The sequence below is a fragment of the Delphinus delphis genome, chromosome 1 (assembly GCF_949987515.2).
Source record: "Delphinus delphis chromosome 1, mDelDel1.2, whole genome shotgun sequence".
Taxonomy (NCBI): domain Eukaryota; kingdom Metazoa; phylum Chordata; class Mammalia; order Artiodactyla; family Delphinidae; genus Delphinus; species Delphinus delphis.
Genome location: NC_082683.1, coordinates 137,797,943 through 137,818,878, shown reverse-complemented (window position 1 = coordinate 137,818,878; position 20,936 = coordinate 137,797,943). Strand labels below are relative to the sequence as shown.

The 20,936-nt window shown below is 43.1% G+C and overlaps 1 protein-coding gene across 1 annotated transcript in view; it reads right to left on the bottom strand.

Moving 5' to 3' along the window:
* LAMC1 (laminin subunit gamma 1) overlaps positions 1 to 20,936 on the bottom strand; it is a 124,343-nt gene that overhangs the window by 39,650 nt on the left and 63,757 nt on the right. Inside the window, exons 2-5 of the mRNA XM_060035132.1 lie at positions 9,963 to 10,267; positions 5,375 to 5,505; positions 3,176 to 3,342; positions 479 to 667 (exon numbers count right to left, since the gene is read on the bottom strand). Of these exons, the coding sequence (XP_059891115.1) occupies positions 479 to 667; positions 3,176 to 3,342; positions 5,375 to 5,505; positions 9,963 to 10,267 (792 nt within the window). The remainder of the gene's footprint in view (positions 1 to 478; positions 668 to 3,175; positions 3,343 to 5,374; positions 5,506 to 9,962; positions 10,268 to 20,936) is intronic.

Genomic DNA, 20,936 nt, shown 5'->3' with positions numbered 1-20,936 from the left:
TCTAGAATTTAAGTATATACAGGCATGAATAACAAAAATAAAGTTCAAACTCCTGAAAAAGCACAACAGACGAAGAGCACTCTGCTCCTCTGAACACACACCAATGTGCTGAAAGAGTTCAGCCCTCCAAGGAGGTTAGACTAAACAAAATCATTAACAAGGAAGAACTCACGAAGAAGCTAACCTTTTACAGTCAAAGTTCAAATGGTCTTGATGATCTCATTGCTAATTATTTACAGAACCATTACTCAGGCCAACCCCACATTTTTATACACACCAGAAAATCATCTGAAGGCCCAACCTGGTTAAAGAGAGTAGAGGCAGATCCTAAATCATTTACATGTTATAACAATGTCCACTCTCCTGTACTTAAGCTGTGCGAATCCCTAGGGAACAAAGCTTTATGTTCTGGGGGTACAGGGAATGCTCATTTTGTCTTCCAACCATCACAATGAAGCAGACTCTGCCCGTCGCTTACCAACAGGACTACAGTGGCAGGGAGAGCAGGCTTCTCTGTTCCCAAGGCGGAAGAAATTCTCCCGGCACCTCTCACAGTTGGCGCCGTCCGTGTTATCCTGGCAGTTGGTACAGTGGCCACCATGGCCCGTGGAGCGGTACAGTTCAGAGTCAAAGTAGCATTCCTGCGATCGGCCATTGCAGTCACAGGCTGTTGGCCAAAACGTTAAGTCAGATCCATGTTCCTTTACAAACAGCATTTTAAAAGACTCAGAGAAAACAAAACCATAATTCCCCACATCTCTGACAAACAGGTGGTGGCAGATTACGAACGACCGCCAGATGCACTGTTCATTCAAAAACAAAAACGAAAACTGTGTGTCTGTCTATAAAGGGTTCATACCGTCAGGTTAACAGCTTACTAAGTAATGTTCATCCTTATCAAAAATAGTACCATCATAAAATATAAGTAATCCTTGTACTTAGGAATCTCTGCATAGTTGTACACATACAAACAAAAGCCAAGTCAAATTACAATTTTTCTGAACCTTTATCCTTCATTCTAATACCAAGTCCAAGCACAAGGGGCCAATTTATATGTAGGCTTCAATTTATGTTAACTTTTCAGGGCTCAGACAATTCAAATATATTAGACACCAACTTCTAAAATGCCAGATTACTTGCATACCCAGACTGGAGTAATCTTGAGACACGTGGGTAAAAATTAGTGCCTCTTTCAAAAGAAGCAGGAAATCTGTAGATCCACAAGAAAGTAAATCCACAAGAAGAGAAATCTAGATCCATAGATGCCTCCATCTGCTGGGAAGCCACAGTGCCAAATGGGTCATCTGTTAAGTAGCTCTATTCCCTACATGACGAGTATCTGTAGTCACTGAAAATCTTTATTATATTTATACTAAGATGATTTTTTCCAAATTATTGACCCTGCTCCAAGTACAGACACTAAATAAAAATAAAATTTTATTTGATTACAGATAGAGCAGGAGATTGTTGTTTAAAAAAATTTGAATATATGTTTTTTTTCTCCTCCCTGCCTTTACAATCAGTTCTTTTATGGTACTATATTTGAAAACTTTTTAGAAACTTGAATCGCTGGCACCAAGAATTAGAGTTAAGTAACTCTGGAAGCTCCCATTCCCTTCTCCATCAGCTATTTCTCTTCCCTCAAGTCTCCCTAGATTCTCTCGCCATCAGCCCAGCTCACGGCACCTAAATGGTCTGGTGCTTAGAGACCGTGAGGCAGAACAATCCCCACGTCTATGCTGTCCTAACCCACTGCTAAAAGCAGATGCTGTGGCTCCCTCATCAGCAGCTGGTAAGAGAGAAGGCAGCTGTCATTCTCTCTTCCCTAGCTCCAGCACCCTGACAATACTGCAGTACTGTCACACCTCCAGAAACTTCTCTCTCTGACGGGCCATGGTGCCTGAAGGGACCAAAGAGGAAAGCCAATTGACTTAGCTCCTTATCAAAGTCTGTTAGCTACTGTATTCTGTTCACTTGCTAGTGAGAAGCTGGATATAATGTTACACTTGTTTTTTTCCCATAATGTTCCTGGATAGACTCAACATATGACATCATTAAGCAGATTACTTTTCAAACACATGTGTACATTTATTTAGATGTCACACCTTAGGAGTATTTCATTTTTTCTTTTATCAGCCTTTATCATGTAGTTTCCAACACTGGATATTACAGTTCAGTAAAAGAATGAAAGAAGTTAAAGTGCTTAGGAATGCTAGAGCAGGCTGTAAAATTTATCTGAAAATCAGGAATTTGTTGAGAAAAGAAAAGTTGAATAAGAAAATCTGCTGTAGGCAGCTAATGGAAACAGTCATGAGTCAAGATATTGGTCCTTTTTCAAGGTTTCTGCCAATAATTCCTGCAAGTTCAGAGTGCCTTCCCTCTTATTCCCTTTATTACCAAGAGGATACGATAAGGAATATTTATAAGGACATAAGAAAATGTTGCTGCTTTAAAAGTTTCTCACTTTCAAGTCCTTGGCAAATCATGACTACGTGGTTTCATGATTTTTCTCCTGAGATTCCTTTCTCTATCTCTTCAGAAGAAACCAAGACATTATGAAGGAATAAACAATGTGTAATCTTTTTCATTTTACCTCTTCCTAAGAATACCAGGCTCTACTCTTCTTCCCAGAGCCACCCACCTCTGCATGACGGAAGTAGGAAATCCTCCCCATTGTGCTCTTTAGTGAGATAAAGAAAAAATCATTTTGATAAATAATCCATCGAATAGCAGTCTTAGTCTAGAACTCATCACACCTGACCAATGTTCATCAACAATCCTGGCTGTTCGAATAAATGAGCATTGAAAGCAAGAAGAATATTTTAAAGGGCAACAAAGAAAAGACTGGAGAAACCATATCTTAGAGTAGGCAACCCCAGCCCAGTATTTAGAGCTAAGCAAAGGCCAAACCTTGAAGATGCTGCTCCCATTCTGTTATGTGTGTTCATGAAGGAAACATAAAACCAGCACAGTTTACGTTTGTGGCCAATTGCCCGCATCTATGATTTTCCTTTGACGTGCATGCAGGTTATTGTTCTACACTCTCAAATTAGGGAAGAAGCTCTGCCTTCCAGGCTTTTCCTTTCAAGGAGGAATCAAAGGAAGTCACCCATTCCTTCTCCCACCTCGGAAGTCCTCAAGACAATTCAGCAGACGAACACCAAGGGGCACTCACGCAGGCATTCGCTGGCACTCTCGGCAGTCGCCCTCCTCCACGGCCGGTCATTGAAGAAAGGAAGGCACTTCTCACAGTCTACGCCATAAGTATTATGTTTGCAATTACACACCAGCTTGTCAAATTCATTCTTCACGCACTCGCTTGCATGCCCGTTACATTTACACCTGGGGAGAGAAGAGACCCTTAAAAGAATGAAACACCTATGAAGCCCTGAAACGGATGCAGAAAAAGGATGTACACAGAGAACTGAAAACATCTCAGGATGTTTTTGAGTTTACCACTCAAAACTGTAAACTGAGGAACTGAGCAAGATTAAGTAATGACTGTGTGTTTTCAGGTATGAAGAAAAATCAAACAAGACAAAAAAAAAGGTAGCTTTATTTAACAGGGGATGGGGCATTAACCAGACATGAGAAGAAAGTCCCCAACAATTTCTGAGGACATCTGTAGGATCATTTCCTGAAGTGAAATGTGTGCATCTCAAGAGGCAGCCAAGTGTAGTGGTTGAGAAGAACATGGACTCCGAGGCCAGGCTGCCTGGGTTTGAAACCTTGCCCTGTGACTTACCAATGGAACTTAAACTCGGTGCCTTACCTGTAAAATAGGGAGGATGATAATACCTATTTCATAGAGTTATTGAGGAGATCAAGAGGTTGCTACATGTATGTGCCCAGGACTGTACAGGCATATAACAAGTCAATAAATTTCGGCAGTTATCTGCCATCATGATTTTAAAGTATTTGATCTGAAGACAGTGAGAGACAGATACCACACCACCATATGGCTCTCCGGTAGACTGACATTCCCTTGGGTTGTTTGGGGCAAGAATCCTTGAAGGAGCCTCTAGATGCAGGTATTACCATAAACTAAGGACTCATGGAAATCCCCATGAACACTAACACGCACTCTGGTGCAGAGCCGTTACCCTCACTCACTCTTTAAAGATGGCAGTCAGTTCCACAGCTTCAAGCACCACCTAGTAATACACTCAAACACTTCTGAAACACCTACAGTGCACCAGGATGAATCCCAAATGTGTATCTCCAGGCCGCCTCTTTCTCCCAAGCTCCTGTCCTTGACTGCTGCACAAGTTTAGATGTCCTCCACGACTTAAAATTTTACATTCTACAACTAAACTCACCACCTTCCCAAATGAGCTCATCTTCTCCGTTTATTCTGTTGATACCACCATTCTCCTGGTCACTAAACCTTCAAAATCACCTCTGACTAAAATCCTGATAATTCTTCCTTCATAAAATGCACCTAAATGTTTCTTTCCATTCTGCTGTCACCACCTTAATGTCAGGTATTTGGTGTCACCTAACACCTAGATGACAGCATAATAACAGGAATATAAATTCTCTCGATCATATTCTACTGTTACCTTGCCTGCAGCTAATCTTCCTAATCTACTGTGTTGAAATCATAGCCCTAACACCAAAAAAGTACATGATTTCTCATTGGTTACAGTTTCCATCAGCTTTCACTGAGCATCAATCCCATACCAGGAACACTGCATACAAAAATAATGCTTCTGCTCTTGAGACTTCATAGTCTATTACAAGGGGAGGTAAGTCCAAGATTCTTGGCTCACTGTCTAAGGTCTCTGGCTACCAAACTCTCTGGTTTACAACTCCACAAATTCATATAAGATTTTCCTTAAGTCAAGGAGGTTTAAACGCTTCCAACTCTAAACTTTTGCTCACGACATGCACCCAACCCTTCTGCACCCAACCCAGACATCCTCTCTCCTTATCTAAACCCTACCTATTCTTCGACGCCCAGCTTAGATTCCATCTGTTTCTCTAGCCTGACAGTCCTGTAACTGTTCTCTGACATATGACATCTCTTTATCTAAAACGCTTGATGGTACCAGTATTTAACTTTTCGCATATTCATACATCGCCTGCCCCATTCACCTGTAGGATCCTAGAAGGTCAGGTCCTTCTCAGTAAGTGAATGTCAGACTTGCACTTCCTCAGTAGCGTCACAGTGCCTATCATAGAGCTTTGCGCTTAAATGCTCAATAAGAATTCACTAATGTGTTGATCTGACAAGGTTTTAGAAAACCTAATTACTTTGTTTCCAGGATAATGAGTCCAAAAAACATTACTAATACAGTTGTAAACAAGTTGCTACATTCACTTCTACACCAAAGCTCCAATCACTTTCAAGGTTATTTAATGGTTTACTTACCTACCACCCACAGCGAAATCAGAGATTGCATAATAATAGGATTTGAGAACTTTGGGGTCATTAAACACTTCATCCCCAAAAGTGTTCAGGCGATTGAGTGTTACTCTGATGTCAGTGGCAGTTACCCATTCCTGTCAGAAAACAAAAACACAGAAAAGATAGGTAAAGGCACTGAAGATAAGAGACATATGTGTGACAAAATCTTCTACACAGTTAATGTATCATTTAACTCATGTCCTCTTCTGGCATTAAATCTATTATAACACTCAAGGACTCCTTTCATTTCTTCATACTTGAATTTCCTTCTTGACTCTTCCCTTCTTTGATCTAAGTTGTTACTTTACCACTCAGAGTCTCCCAAGGCAGGAATAATATTAGTTTCTTCACAAGGCTGTAGAGAGGCTTAAGTGAAATATGCTTTTCAACGCTCAGCATGCATTAGGTAGTCAACACACGTCTCGTCTCTCCATCCTGTACCCACACCCCAAAGCCAGTCAAGAGAAGCCAGCACAGAACTCACGAAGTACCACCACTGTGCCAGATACACTGGTCACTGCCTCCTCCTGCCCATCTTGTACCATCTCCCTCTCCCTCCTACCCACTCCACTATGGACAGATCTGGGAGACACATCCAAGCACAAAGCAATCAATCATTACACTGGCCTGAACCAATCAGATGTACTCTTTGTCTTGACCCTTCCCAAATGTCACTTCTCATGAGGCCTTCCCTGGCCACCCTATCTAAAATCGCCACCCCCCAGCCCCCTGCAACTCCCTATTTCCCTTCCCTATTTTATGTAAACTGCCTGTCTCCATCACCACCACCTGCCCACCCCACCACTGCCACCACCAGATTATAAGCCCCTCAGGGCAGGAATTTGTTTTGTTTTGTTCACTGCATTTCACTAGTGCTTAGCATATAGTTGGTGCTCAAGTAACATCTACCGAGCAAATGAACAGATTTGAGGAAACTCCAACTGATCAAGTCGGTAGGTATATCATAATGGCAGAGGACAAGAATGAAGGTTATACGGTTTTCCCCCCCGGTTTTATGAGATCTAAGCGCTTATAATAAATGCCCTTTCATTGAGCTAATTTTAGTCAGATGTTTACATCTGTAGTAGTTATAACAATTATCCCAATGAATCATGTCTGCCAGTGTCCACAACCTGTGTAGTCCCTGTATACGCTGATTTCTAGGCTTGGGCGTGTGACTTGCTTTGGCCAAGGAGACATCAGCAAATGTGACACAAGCAGAGGTTTGACAAGCATCTGTGCACTGGGATTTACCCTCTTGGAATACCTCCTCCAACACATGAAGAAGCCTAGCCTAGCCCCCTTGAGGATGTAAGATCACAGGGAGAGAAAAACCCAGCTCCCAGCTGACCTGCCAGGGAGTGAGCCCAGGCCAACACAAAATCATGAGAAATAATAAATCACGGTTGTTTAAAACCATTAAGTTTTAGAGTGGTATATTACATAAAACTACCCATATATACCATGGCCACTTACTTACTTATTTATTTTATTTTTTGGCCACACCCCATGGCATGTGGGATCTTAGTTCCCTGACCAGGGATCGAACCCACCACACCCGTGCAGTGAAAGCATGGAGTCTTAACCACTGGGCTGCCAGGGAAGTCCCCCATGTCCACTTTAAGTCCTCTTCTGGGACTGCATATCAGCATTACCTACGGAGACGTTAACAAGCACGTGCAGAGCTGCAGGCGTCTATGTTTTCAGAAGGCTTCACATGAGACTGGGAAGCACACCCCTGATTAAGAAGCACTGCTTACACCAGGCCAAACACCTGGCATGTAGAACAACACAGAGAGCTCATCAAGGCTAATCTCCATGAAGCCTTCATGTATAATTAGAAAGGAGAAGAGATGATGATTTCACCATATCCAAACTTGGAACTCTAATAACAACGCCCACTCATGGCCACAATGTTAGGAATCTTTTAGTCGTCTGTAGTGTAAACAGCCAAACATATCTCTGTGTTTAATGCTTATTATATCTTCGACAGGCTTCATCTTTATCACAGCTCTCCTGGAATAAAAGCTTCTCAAGAGTTGAATCTAAGGTTTTTTGTTTTTTTTCTCCATAACAGGCATCTTAAAAAGAACAGACTCTAGAACTAGACTTTCTACATTTTGAATCCCAGTTCTGCCACTTAAAACTGTGTGATTATGTATATGTATAATTGATTCACTTTGTTATAAAGCAGAAACTAACACACCATTGTAAAGCAATTATACTCCAATAAAGATGTAAAAAAAATAAAAAACAAAAAACCTGTGTGATTTGGGGCAAGTGATTTTATCTTTTCTGGGCCTCTGACTCCTCATCTGTAAAATGGAGAAAATAAAAGTATCTACCTTACAGAGTTATTGGGAAGGTTAAATGTGCTGATACATTTAATATATCTAAAGCGTTTAGAAAAATGCTTGTCACACTGTGGCACATTATAGTAAGTGCTATAATAAATGCTAATTATTATTATAAATCACTGCATGCTTAGTAATATTCATACACATTAAAACCGGGAAGGTTTCTTCCGGGAGATCACAACTTTTAGAGGGAGGCACAGGGAGCAATGAGGGCAGAAGCCAACTGCCTCTCTGCTCACTGTCAGATCGGCTACAAGTCGTATCAGTCAACCCTCCTTGGCAACTGTATATCAGAGCCAGAGCTCTTACATCCAGAGACGCATAATTAATGTTTCTGCATAATGATACCAACCGACCAAATCTATTGCAGATGCCCACAGGCTTTTGCCACATTTAGTCTTACAAGTTTCTGTGGCATGAAGAGTTAAGAAACGTCAGAATTCCTATAGCTGGGGGAACTGCTTTCAAGACAGGCTGCCAAGGCATACAGTTAGCAAAGGTGCCAGAAAACCACAGTCACATCATTACCTCACTGCTTTTCCCTACTGACTATACTATTCCCTCCCCAGGACAGTAAAATACAGTAATTTGTGTAGGAAGAATCAAAGTTAGAAAATGTGTGCCAGTTGACCAACTTAAAGAGTATTTATAGATCACTTCTGCCCTAAGTAATCTGTCTCCTGCTTTTTCATCTATCGAAGTCGGTTATTCTTTCTGCCATGTATTTTGAACACAACTTACCGCCTTTGAGAGAAACATTTTTGAAAGACCTTTGCAAACACACTTATTGCTCACCAGAACCCTCAAAATCAAGATTTATGATCTCCCAGCAAACTACAGAAATACAATGGAAGGGAAGAACTGGACCCAGTGAGAATATATTCTCATCTTTCGCCACTGTCCAAAGCCACGTGGCCAAATTAGACAAAGGGTCCTTGTACATAAAAAGTTCCAAAGAGAAAGAATGAGGGAACACAAAGGCATAAGGCCCAGAAAAACAGGGAGGTTCCCTAGTTAGAAGTCACAACAGCTTTTCATAAAGTATACACAGCGTTTGCAAACCCACATCCAGTCTTTCTTGTCTCAGCGAATTAATACAGGCTGTCCCCATTTAGATGTTAACTCTAGCCATGTGACAGAAGCATCTCCAGTCTGTGTGAATGTGCTGAGTATGGCATGACACGCATCTGTCTCTCCATAATCAAACAGCCAGAACATAAGAAAAGGTCACAGACATCTAAGCAATACAGAAAGATTCCAAATTATAGTGTATAAGGAATAAGCATACGGCATTTATGAAAAAAGAAACCTTTAATTCTTTCTATTGCCATATAGGGAAAAGTTTCTATCACCATTCTTAAGCAATATACCAGGGTTACCTAAATTTATATCTTGTCACAAAAACCAGTGCTTTTAGGTAATGAAGAGTTTTCATAGTGATTGGCAACAGTACCAGACAAACCCAACCAAAATTTCCTTGTACAATAACGAAGGAAGGTAGAGTTCTTAAACATCTTGCTTCAGTTGTTCCCTCTTCCTAATATTAAAAAATAGTTTTCTGGGCTTCCCTGGTGGCGCAGTGGTTGAGAGTCTGCCTGCCGATGCAGGGGACACGGGTTCGTGCCCCGGTCTGGGAAGATCCCACATGCCGCAGAGCGGCTGGGCCCGTGAGCCATGGCCGCTGAGCCTGCGCGTCCGGAGCCTGTGCTCCGCAACGGGAGAGGCCACAGCAGTGAGAGGCCCGCATACCGCAAAAAAAAAAAAAAAAAAAAATAGTTTTCTTGTTTTGTCAAATCAAAGAAGAGGTACGACAGGATACAAAAAATTTGGTAGATTCATTCAAATACCCTCCTTCAAAAGGAAGGCAGAAGCAAAATGTTTCCACTGCAAGTACAGAGACTCAAGTCAAAATTGTTCAACATTTTAAAAAATCTGTAAAATTTACATCCCAGAATACACGTGCATGAAAACTAAGAACAAACATCAACTGGGCAGCAGAAATAAAACTACTTTCCTTCACTTATTAAGAGTACACAGGAGAGCAGAATAAAATCCAGCTGTCTGTCCTGGTGGAGTAGGTGCTATTCCTACCCCTTACTTCAAAAGTGGGACCATGGTCCCCCACTACAATGATCTTCCTGCATCCTGCATATGGAAGAACTGACTGGCTACCAAGACAACCGCTAGGTGCCTACCTGCAGCACAGGGCTATTGTCAAAGTTGTAGGCACTGGGCCTTCCTTCCAGGGTTGAAAAGGCCACGTTGCCCCCGGTGAGAGGGGAAATGTCACTGAATTCATCTGTGCACAAGGCCTGCTGCTCGTCCCCTCCCGTCCTGATGAAGCCTCGGTTTGCCTTCGAGTAGGTGTTCTCGCAGGAGCCGCTGTAGTACTGGTAAGGGACCCAGGGCCCCTCTTCCCGCGTGCGCTTGTAAATGGCGAAGCTCTCCGGGCGGCTGGTATGGAACTTGAGGCGCACGTATGTGATGTCAAACGCCTTTCCTGTGGGGCAAACACATCGATGTCCAGAAGTCATACGTACGAAGCAAAGAAACCCCCTCTATTCCCACTTTGCTTTGGAACTTGACAAAGAAAGAGGATACAAACCAACCTGTGCACACTACGCTAAGAGGGTTCCAGAACACAACACGTTGGCTGTGTCCCATAGGCTACTGAAAGCCTGGAAACAGTGCGTGTTTTCCCACAGAAATAAGTTATAGCTGCACTCGTAAGTTGGCTCATAAAAGTCCATTTATGATGTGTGTTGTTAAAATTTTGGTTGCCATGAAAAATGATAGCATGTATTATGTACTTATATTGTTAAACAAAAATAAAATTGAGTGAAAATGAGCATTTATCCTTAATGCCGGTGCTTCCACAAAAGCTTAATTAAAAGATAGAAAAGAAAATATTTGCTGGCTTTCTAAATGGGTCTTCTGGGCACTTTCAAGATTTTTAAAAATTCGTTCTGTATTAATTTTAATGTTACTTCTTGATGCAGGAAGAGTATCATCAGCACTATTCTACTTACTTACCAGGTTAAGAAAGAGAAATCTGAGGAAGAGTGAAGGACGGGGCTTCCCTGGTGGCGCAATGGTTGAGAATCTGCCTGCCAATGCAGGGGACACGGGTTCGAGCCCTGGTCTGGCAAGATCCCACATGCCGCAGAGCAACTAGGCCCGTGAGCCACAACTACTGAGCCTGCGCGTCTGGAGCCTGTGCGCCGCAACAAGAGAGGCCACGATAGTGAGAGGCCCGCGCACCACGATGAAGAGGGGCCCCCACTTGCCACAACTAGAGAAAGCCCTAGCACAGAAACAAAGACCCAACACAGCCATAAATAAATAAATTAAATTAAAAAAAAAAAAAAGAGTGAAGGACAGTGATTGAGATATGGGGGCAGGGACTACAGCAGGAAAGAAGAAAAAAAACTCCTCTAGTAGCTGACAAAGAGATGACAAAAAAAGAGAAAGAGAGAAGAGAAAGGCGGTTTAAAGAAGCTGTGTTCGTTCAAAAGAGAATATATGAGACATGAGTGCTGAGCAAGAAAGGACAGCAACAGGGAGGAGCGAACGGGCTGTCATCCCTCTGGAAGAAGAGTCACTGCATCAGGCAGCTCCCTGCAGCAGGCAGAACACAGCCTGATGGCTGGGACAGCTTGGTTGCCAGCCAGCAGGATTTCAGGTGGGTAAAAAAGATAATGTGCAGCTGTTTTTAAACACCATTCATTCACAGATTGGTCTTTCTATCTCTGACAATATCTATATTTTGCTGCTTCTATGTTATAACGAAGATCACGGTTTGTCAACAAGTATTTATTGGGCACAAGTACATGCTCAGTCCCATGTTATATACTTTGGGGGACAGGATGCACTAGACATAAGTGGTCCTTGAACTCGAGAAGCTTACAGTCTCTTCTGTCCAAGTGAATCAACTTCACAGGAAGAACCACCCTACAAAGCCCACAGAAGAGGAATTCCTGCACTCTCAGAAGTGTTGAGGAGAGACTTCTGCCATTCTCTCACTTCCTCACACCCACTCATCCCCAGGGGAGAAGAAGTGTTGCTCACGTGTGGCCCAGAATCTCCTCAGCTCTCTCCTAGTTGCCACCCGAGTCCCTTTCTCTCCTCTCCCTCACTCCTCAGTGCAAGACAGCACCTCTGCCACTGTGCGGGGGAGGCCTGCTGCTGTCCTGCTACTCGATTCAGGACTAAGTGCATGAGTTCAGGTGGGGTGGGGCAAAAGGCCCATGTAAGCTACATGCCCAGGCTCTGTTCTTCAAGCCAGTTTTACCTGTAATAAAACTGATATGAAGGGCCATATCTGACTCCATTTCCCAACTGGTTCAGATCTTAAAAGAGGGGTTTGATTAACTGTCCCCCATATAATGAAACATTCACACGCATGAGATCTTGAACATAAAGGTGTATGGTATGATGGAAAAAACACAGGACTGGGCATTATGAGACCTAAGTAGACATCCTGGCTCCTTCAATTACTAGCTGTGTGATTTCTGTTCCGTCATTTTCTCCTCTGTAAAAATGAGGGTGATACAGACATAGAGAACAGACTTGTGGTTGCCAAGGAGGAGGGGTGGGTAGGGGAGGGAAAGATTGGGAGTTTGGGATTAGTAGATGCAAACTATTATATATAGGATGGATAAACAACAAGGTCCTACTGTATATCACAGGGAACTATATTCAGTATCCTGTGATAAACCATAATGGAAAAGAAGATAAAAAACAATATATATGTATAAACTAAATCACTTTGCTGTACAGCAGAAATTAACACAACATTGTAAATCAACTATACTTCAATAAAATTAAAAAAAGAAAATGAGGGTGATAATCCCTGAGCCTCCTACCTCAAAGAGTTGTTGGAAGGTCAGACTAAGATCTTGCATATACCTGATTCATTATAAAACGCTATACAAATATAAGGCATTATTATAATACGGTACAGAAGAGAATTCGTGAACTAGGATCCTGGAGATGTTCACACACAAGAGCCTGATTGCACAAGGGCCTACCTGGTACAGTTGCCAAAGAATATTTTACAAATCCAGATCTTCTACCTAGGAGGCAGTATAACACTTTGTCTGGACACAGGTCATGCAAATACAGTTTACAACCTTCTTGTTCAAAGAATGCAAATTTAACCTGTATCTCTTTACTGTGTTAAAAATGTAAAGACGTCATCTTTGAATGAAGGCGAGGTTATAATACAGTATCTATGGCATTCCAGAGACTATCTAAAACATTCTGGAATGGTAAAACAATTTAGTTTTACTCATGAGTATGTGGCTTGGGATGTTCAAAGGCTTACTCACTAATCTGTGGATTACAGATTACCCTTGCTTTTCTATTTTCTCTGTCTACATTTCTGCCATCTCATTGTTCTTTAGCAACCCAACCTACAGGAGAATGGATCAAAGGAGAAGAGGTAAATGGATCAGGGTATCCTGTGTCCCAGACAAACATCTGCACCACAAAGCCACACACTGAAAGAAACAGGCATACGTGGTCACTCAGTGTCGGCACAAACACAGCGATGGGTGGCAGAACGTCAGAAAAGCAACTCCGCTAGCATTAAACTTTGAAGCACCCTAGCTTGCTGCTGCTGGCGCTGCCTCACCATGCCTCATTTTCAGAGCTGCTTTTTTCATTCTAACTTACAGCTACAGTTGAAAGAAGTAGAGGGCTCTGTGGCAATCTGTAAAGGAGGCTCACGCATTCCACACAACAAGATGGCCATGTGCGTGACCTTCGACATTGCAGCCAGCCCAGCAGTGGATACAGATCACCGCAATTCCATGTGATGAGTGCTATGACGGGGGAAGGACATGAGGTTTTGGGAGCATGGAGGAAAGTCACCTAACCCACATCTATAAGGTCAAGACATTTTCTAGAGGAGGTGACATCTAAATCCAAGACCTGAGGAATGCAGAGGAATTAGCTAGGCCAACAGAGATCAGTCATCCAGGCAGATGGAATAGGATGTATGAAAGCCCAGAGAACACAGAGGAGTGGCCACTGGAGGAATCAGAGGTGTGCAGTACATCTAGAACTGGAGAGAGTGGCTGCAGGTGAGTCAGTTAGCAAGCACAGCACGCCAGGCCTGAGGCCATGCTAAAGAGCAACTTCAACTTCCTCAGGCTGATGGCAAGCCATTGAAGGATTTACGTCAGGAAATGTATGATCAGGTTTGATTTTCAGAAAGATCATTCTGGCCACTGTGTGGAGATTAGGTTAGAAGGAACAGGACTAAAGGTAGAGAGACTATTTAAGAAGATGTGGCGGTAATCCTGGCCGACAGTGGCTGAACTAAGAATAGGGACAGCTGGAATAGAGAAATGAACGGATTTGGGTGACATGTAGTTAGCAGACTTCAATAGTAATTTGTAACTGATGGAGGAGAGCAGGAGTCATTTCGGAAAGCCTTCTTTACTTTTACCCTATTGACATTCTGTTTCATTGCCAAAGCTTCCTTTATGCGTTCTACAAAGTGGAAGGATTGAGAATAACATTCAGTTTTCTAGTTTAAAAACAGCCAAATGGGGCCTCCCTGGTGGCGCAGTGGTTGAGAGTCCGTCTGCCGATGCAGGGGACGTGGGTTCGTGCCCCAGTCTGGGAAGATCCCACATGCCGCGGAGCGGCTGGGCCCGTGAGCCGTGGCCACTGAGCCTGCGCTCCGCAACGGGAGAGGCCACAACAGTGAGAGGCCCGCGTACAAAAAAAAAAAAAAAAAAACAGCCAAATGGAGAGATGTACCATCCACTGAAATAGAGAAGAAAGGAGGTTAAAGCAAAATTGGAGGCAGAAGTGGAGGGCAGGATGGGGAGATGAGTTCTATTTTGGATACACAAGATTTAAGGTGTCTGTGGTCAACTAGACAAGAAAAAGTGTCTAGTAGGGAGCTGGATGTGAATAGTCTGATGGCCCAAGAGCGAGATCTAAGTTAGAGATACAGATTTGGGATCCATTAGCCTGTGGATGGATAATGAAGATGTGGTATGGTTGAGACCAATGAGGTCAGAGTGTTGAGCGAGGAGGGAGCTGACTTTTAGGATCATGCTGAGGAGCAACAACATTTAAAGCACAGCCAGAAGACGAGGCAACAGAGGAGACTATGAAGACCAGAGGGAGGAGGGCAAGTAAAAGACAACACAGAATATCACAGAAGACGAGAGGGTGAAGAAGGAAAGAATCAATGGTGTTTAAATCGGCTAAGCGAATAAAGTAAGATAATGACTAAGAAGCGTCCAACGGCTTCAAGCCACAAAGAGGTCATTGAGGTGCTTAGTGAGAGCAGTCCCACCGGCAGCGATCTTGCTGGGTTGGAACTGAGAATGTATGGTAGATAGGACGTGGGAAGGTAGACACAGTGAGTGTAGCCAACCTGGTATGACATCTGGCTAAAGGGTAGGAGAAAGAGAAGAGGACGGTAATTGGAGGGGATACAGGGCCAGGGGAAGATTTTTCCCTTTTTTGTGAGAGAAGTTACAAGGCTGTATTACATGCTGTTGTGCTCCAGTCAGCAGAAAGAGAAAGAATGACTGTGGAAACAAGGCGGGGAAACAAGAATGTGATTCAGCACTGGTGAAAGGACTGGCTCCATAAAGGAGAAAACCTGCATCCTTGCTTTCTACCTGGGTGCAAATGTAAGTGATTTAGTAGGTTTTAGAGGATGGAAGTTGAAAGAGTTCTAACTGATGACTTTATTTTTTCTGTGCAGTGAAAATCAAGGGTACCTGCTAAGGGGCTGAGGGCAAAGCCAGTGGGGAATATCTGAAGGGAGTGTAGAGGCACGATAGAGACTAGCAGAAAGCTGACTAGAGAGAAAGGCTTGCTGGGCAGAGACAACGCTGCCAGGATGAGGGTACGGACATCTTCGTGGAGGCGTGATTTTCTACAGCAGCACTTAGCACCTCCTGTACAGGGTCAATGGAAGGACAATAAGGTAGCGGGATTGATGTAACTCCAAGGAACTTAGAATCTAACCTGAATAAATAAGGAAGCAAATACAGAAAACAGAGTGGAAGAGTCATGGCTTGAATATCCTGTGTTATCTGAAACTACCTGTAATCATGGATAATGAAGAACCGTAAACTGAAGGAGCTACTTTTTATTCCATTAAACAACTATAGTCGAGACCTTCCATGTGCTTGTTCACACACTCTCTCTCTCTGAATACACTTCTCTACTCTTTATCTGTCCATCCTACTCATTTCACAGTTGACAGAGTAAGAAGATCTAGTTAAATGGCAAATGAACAGAAAAGAGGACTAGGTCTCCGTTTTTCCAATGATAGCGACGACACTACCTTCATACTGTGGGGGCATGCAAAAGTAGACGAAGGACTTTAAAGGAAAGGAACCAAGCCAAACAATTAAGAAAACCAGTAAGTACACGTCTGGAAAGTATTCCAGCAGCTCTACAGCTAGAACGTCTTTCCCCTTCACCTCACGTTCATGCACATGAAGACTAACCATGGGACTTCCCTGGTGGTGCAGTGGTTAAGAATCCGCCTGCCAACGCAGGGGACGCGGGTTCGAGCCCTGGTCCAGGAAGATCTCACATGCCGCGGAGCAACTAACCCCGTGCGCCATAATTACTGAGCCTGCACTCTAGAGCCTGTGCGCCACAACTACTGAAGCCCGTGCGCCACAACTACTGAAGCCCGTGTGCTCTGGGGCCAGCGTGCTGCAACTACTGAAGCCCACACGACTAGAGCCCATGCTCCGCAACAAGAAAAGCCACCACAATGAGAAGCCCGTGCACCGCAAAGAAGAGTAGCCCCCGCTTGCCGCAACTAGAGAAAGCCCACGCAGCAACGTCGACCCAACACAGCCAAAAATAAATAAATTAAAAAGTAAAAAAAATACTAACCATGGGTATACACACCCTCAAGAAAATATTTAGCTTCTGAAGGGTCTGCTGCCTCCCCCGCCTCCCCTTGCCACATTCCTTCCATAAACAAAAAGACTCAAGTGCAGATGTTTAGAACGAAGCACACAAAATTAACTAATACTTCCTGCTCTGAATCCTACAGTGAATCTGGCTGAGGGACTAAGAGCAGGGGAGGGGGCCACCTGGACAATGAGAATCCAGCCTTTGTGCACACAGGGCCAAGCCAAGGAATTCTGCTTAAGCCTCCTACGTGGTGAAGTATGTCTAATCTCTCTGAGTAGGGGAGAAACCCTTCCTGTCTTAGAATTGGATTCAAGTACTAACTGCTGGGGAACATAAACGCTTCTCTGTTATGTGCAGCTCAGAAGAATTCCATGAGGATGTTGTGAAACAGCCTCCTTTACAGTGAAGTAATGAGCGACAATGGCCATACAGAATTTCACAAAACTTCCAAATGCCCTTCCATGGCCTGAATTAGAAGAGAACTGGCTCATTCTGAAATATCAAATTAGGAGTCACTGATTCACTATTGTTCTTACGTGCTCACTCCTCAGAATCAGAAAATGACTATTCTCTTTGCAGTCAGACTTGATCTGAGGAATACGAAACTTTAATGAGGCTGCAGCACAGAAAGTCAATTAGAGATGGTAGATGTTTAGGTTACTAAATGGGAGTCTCCAAACAGTTAACACAAACAGTAGTCACAGAAAGCAACTATTTGAAAATGTTTCCAATTTTGTTAGTATAACTGCTGGCCGAAATAGGAGTTCCCAGGACGAACTGTACAGCTGCGTACCAGCTGTTATTGTTCCACCTCAGCAGACAGATTGTACAAATACGGCCTCGCCAATCAAGATGACCCAGGGCCAGCTAATGCTGAATGTGGGATCCTCAAGTGGACACAGATGGGAGATCAGAAAGCGTGGAGAGGAACAGTCAAGCACAGACAGAATGTGTTGGGGTGATCTGGGTACATGGAGTTATTCCAACTGTTAGAAGACTCTTTCCTAACTGCCTGTTGAAGGGCTAGTTTTCTATGGCTCAAAACTTACCTTCAAAATAGATTGTTTTTAAGAACTTATTATCCCGCTCCTTTCCCTGAAATTTCGGTGCTCTTTTTTCAAGGCCCCTCTCTTGTCAGTCAGCTAAGTGCCAACAGTGTGAGGGGACAATCCCATAGGAACTGCATCTAAATCAGTCAGCACAACTTATGAACGAGGACAACTAACCTTTATAGCTTTCTATGAAACAGTCATTTTTTCATTGAACTTATTGAAACAAATGCAACAGCACTCACAGTTTGAGAAAGCATCCCTTTCAAATGAATAAAGAAAATGGTTCGAATTTCCTGAGTACATGCAATAAGCACATCCCATCACACATGAACCCCTGTCATGACAGAAGGACATGCCGAGACGAGTGGTGCTAGAATATGGACCGTTTCCATTCCAAGCTGCCACTGGGAAACACCACAAAGGAGGCAGGTAAAACAGACAAAGTGAAGAAAATCATTTTTAGAATTTTTTAAAAAGCTAATAAAATTCTATACCAAAGGCTATGTATAAAAATGATGGGGCTTCCCTGGTGGCGCAGTGGTTTGAGAGTCCGCCTGCCGATGCAGGGGACGTGGGTTCGTGCCCCGGTCTGGGAAGATCCCACATGCCGCGGAGCGGCTGGGCCCGTGAGCCATGGCCGCTGAGCCTGTGCGTCCGGAGCCTGTGCTCCGCAACGGGAGAGGCCGCAACAGTGAGAGGCCCACATACCACAAAAAATAAAAAAAAAATAAAAATAAAATAAAATAAAATAAAAAAAAGATGGTATGGCTGTAACAATAAAGCTAAGGGGGAAAAAAAAAGTTTTATAATTGACTGGTATGATTTCAGAGAAGATAAACCCATAATCTCTTAGGGAAACTAGATGTGTCCATAACGTACCAAATTTAAAGTTTAAGCCAAAGAAAACAGTTCTACTCTCTCCCTATCACCTGCCAAACCTCCACTTGGTGCGTCTGCTGAATAAGACCATGGCACTAACCTAGTGTAGCAATCTTCAAAAAATAAAATCCTTCTGCTTGCGTTGCCCAACTGTAATATCCAAAAATGCTACATACTCTTCAGCAAATTGAAGGGTCAAAACTGATTTGGCTTTATACACTAAATATCAATAAATATGAGATCATCAGACAGTTGTTATGTGAACACGGAGGATTCTTAACTGAACACTAGAACATCAAACACTTTTGGAGGGTAATTTCAAATAGGTGCAAATTACTGTTAGAGGTTACAGATGTTTTCCATTATCAAAACATAAGACATATATATTCTAATTTGTATATCTTGCCATTTTATTTGAAACTGTCACCAGGAGAGACAAGATTCCCAAGTGAAATTCCAAGACAAGAACTGGGCCTATGCCTAACCCAAACCTCATGCTTGCAGACTCAATACCAGCCCTAATTCAGGCCAGTAGGTCACAAGCATGCCTGAAATCTTTGAGCCAAGCTGAAGGAATGTAGCCAGCATTTACTCCCACTCACCCAAGCTGAGGCGAAAAAATCCACTCTGCTGAGCGTCAGACTTCTAACTATGGGGGGCTGACTGATGTGTAAGACTTAATGGAGTCACATAAAGAAAACAGTCAATTACAATACTAAGGAAATAAAATAAAGAAATCAACAGGCAAGGAAATGTAAGCTCCACAAGTAAAACCCACACTTGAAAAATGTCGAATTGTTAAGACGTGAAAAGGAAAAAAGACACCACAATTTTACGGGAAGCTGTTTCTTGTTCTGTGACGTCCATACACTATGGAGATTTGACTCTTTTTTTGGCTGTCATCCGCAGCAGAAGAGTGAAGAATTGTAAAAGAAGAGAGAGAAAATCTGATTGGAAAAAACATGAGATTCTAATATATAGTCATAGTGGTACAATCACAGACTAAGATCAATTCTAATAAATCCTCCCCCCACACACACAGTCCCAAGAAGTTAACCAATAGTGCACTTTCATTCATTCAATAACTATTTGCTAAGTGAATTTAAGTGACAGTCCACCACGACAAGCTACTTAAAACACGCAGTCCTTCATTTTGCTAGAATGCCTTTTACTCTCCAGTTTGAGTCTTAATAAGCTCAGCCCGCTAGTCCCCTAGATCATAAACTATTTGAATCTGTCCTCAACAGAAGAAACAATTACAAACACCATAAAGTATCTTCAATACTCAAATGTCTTTCTCAGTTTTCACAACTGTGTAATTTCTTACCACAGCCACCCATTAGCCCAAGGTTAATAGCCATAACTGGTGTTGATAACTGCAAGTCGAAATGCTTCCACTCGTTCATCAAATATTTACTGAGCACCTATTATGTCACTGTCCCAAGCACTATTCTAGACACTAGGGCTACAGAAGAAAAGACAGACAAGGTTCCAACTTCATGGGGCTTACAGTGTGGCAGGGAGTGGGGGGTGGGTAAGGGATAGATAAAAAGCAAAAATAAAAACAAAAATCTTGTGTGTCAGATGATAGATGACATGGTAAAGAACAAAGGGGGGATAGAAAGCATGGGAATGGAGTGCCACTTAATGTAATATGACAGATGGCCTCACCGATGTGGATAAGGTGACATTCGAGGAAAGCACTGAAGAAGTGAGACAGACATGGTGGGGGGAACATCTGGGGGAAGAGCATTCCAGGAAGGACACATGCAAATACCCTGAGGCAGGTATGCTGGCCAGTTCCAGGGAATGATGAAGAGGCCAGTGTGGCTGAATAAGAGTGAACGAGAAGGAAAGAACAGGGCTTCCCTGGTGGCGCAGAGGTTGAGAGTCCACCTGCCGATGCAGGGGACACGGGTTCGTGCCCCAGTCCGGGAAGATCCCACATGCCGCGGAGCGGCTGGGCCAGTGAGCCATGGCCGCTGAGCCTGCGCGTCCAGAGCCTGTGCTCCGCAACAGAAGAGGTCACAACAGTGAGACGCCCACGTACAGAAAAAAAAAAAAAAGAAGAAGGAAAGAACAGCAGATGAGGTCAGGGAAGCTGAGGGGAGGGAGGGACTGCGGATCATGCCGGCCTTTAGGCCATTGTAAGACTTAGGCTTCTCCTCTGAATGAGATGAAAACCCACTGGAAGATTTTGTACCAGGGAGTAACATGATCTCACTAGTATTTTAAAAGGATCACTCTGGCTGCTTTATTGACAAAAGACTATGGAGGGGAGTACAGAGAGACAAGAAGGCTAGTCAGGATTTTTTTTTTTTGCAA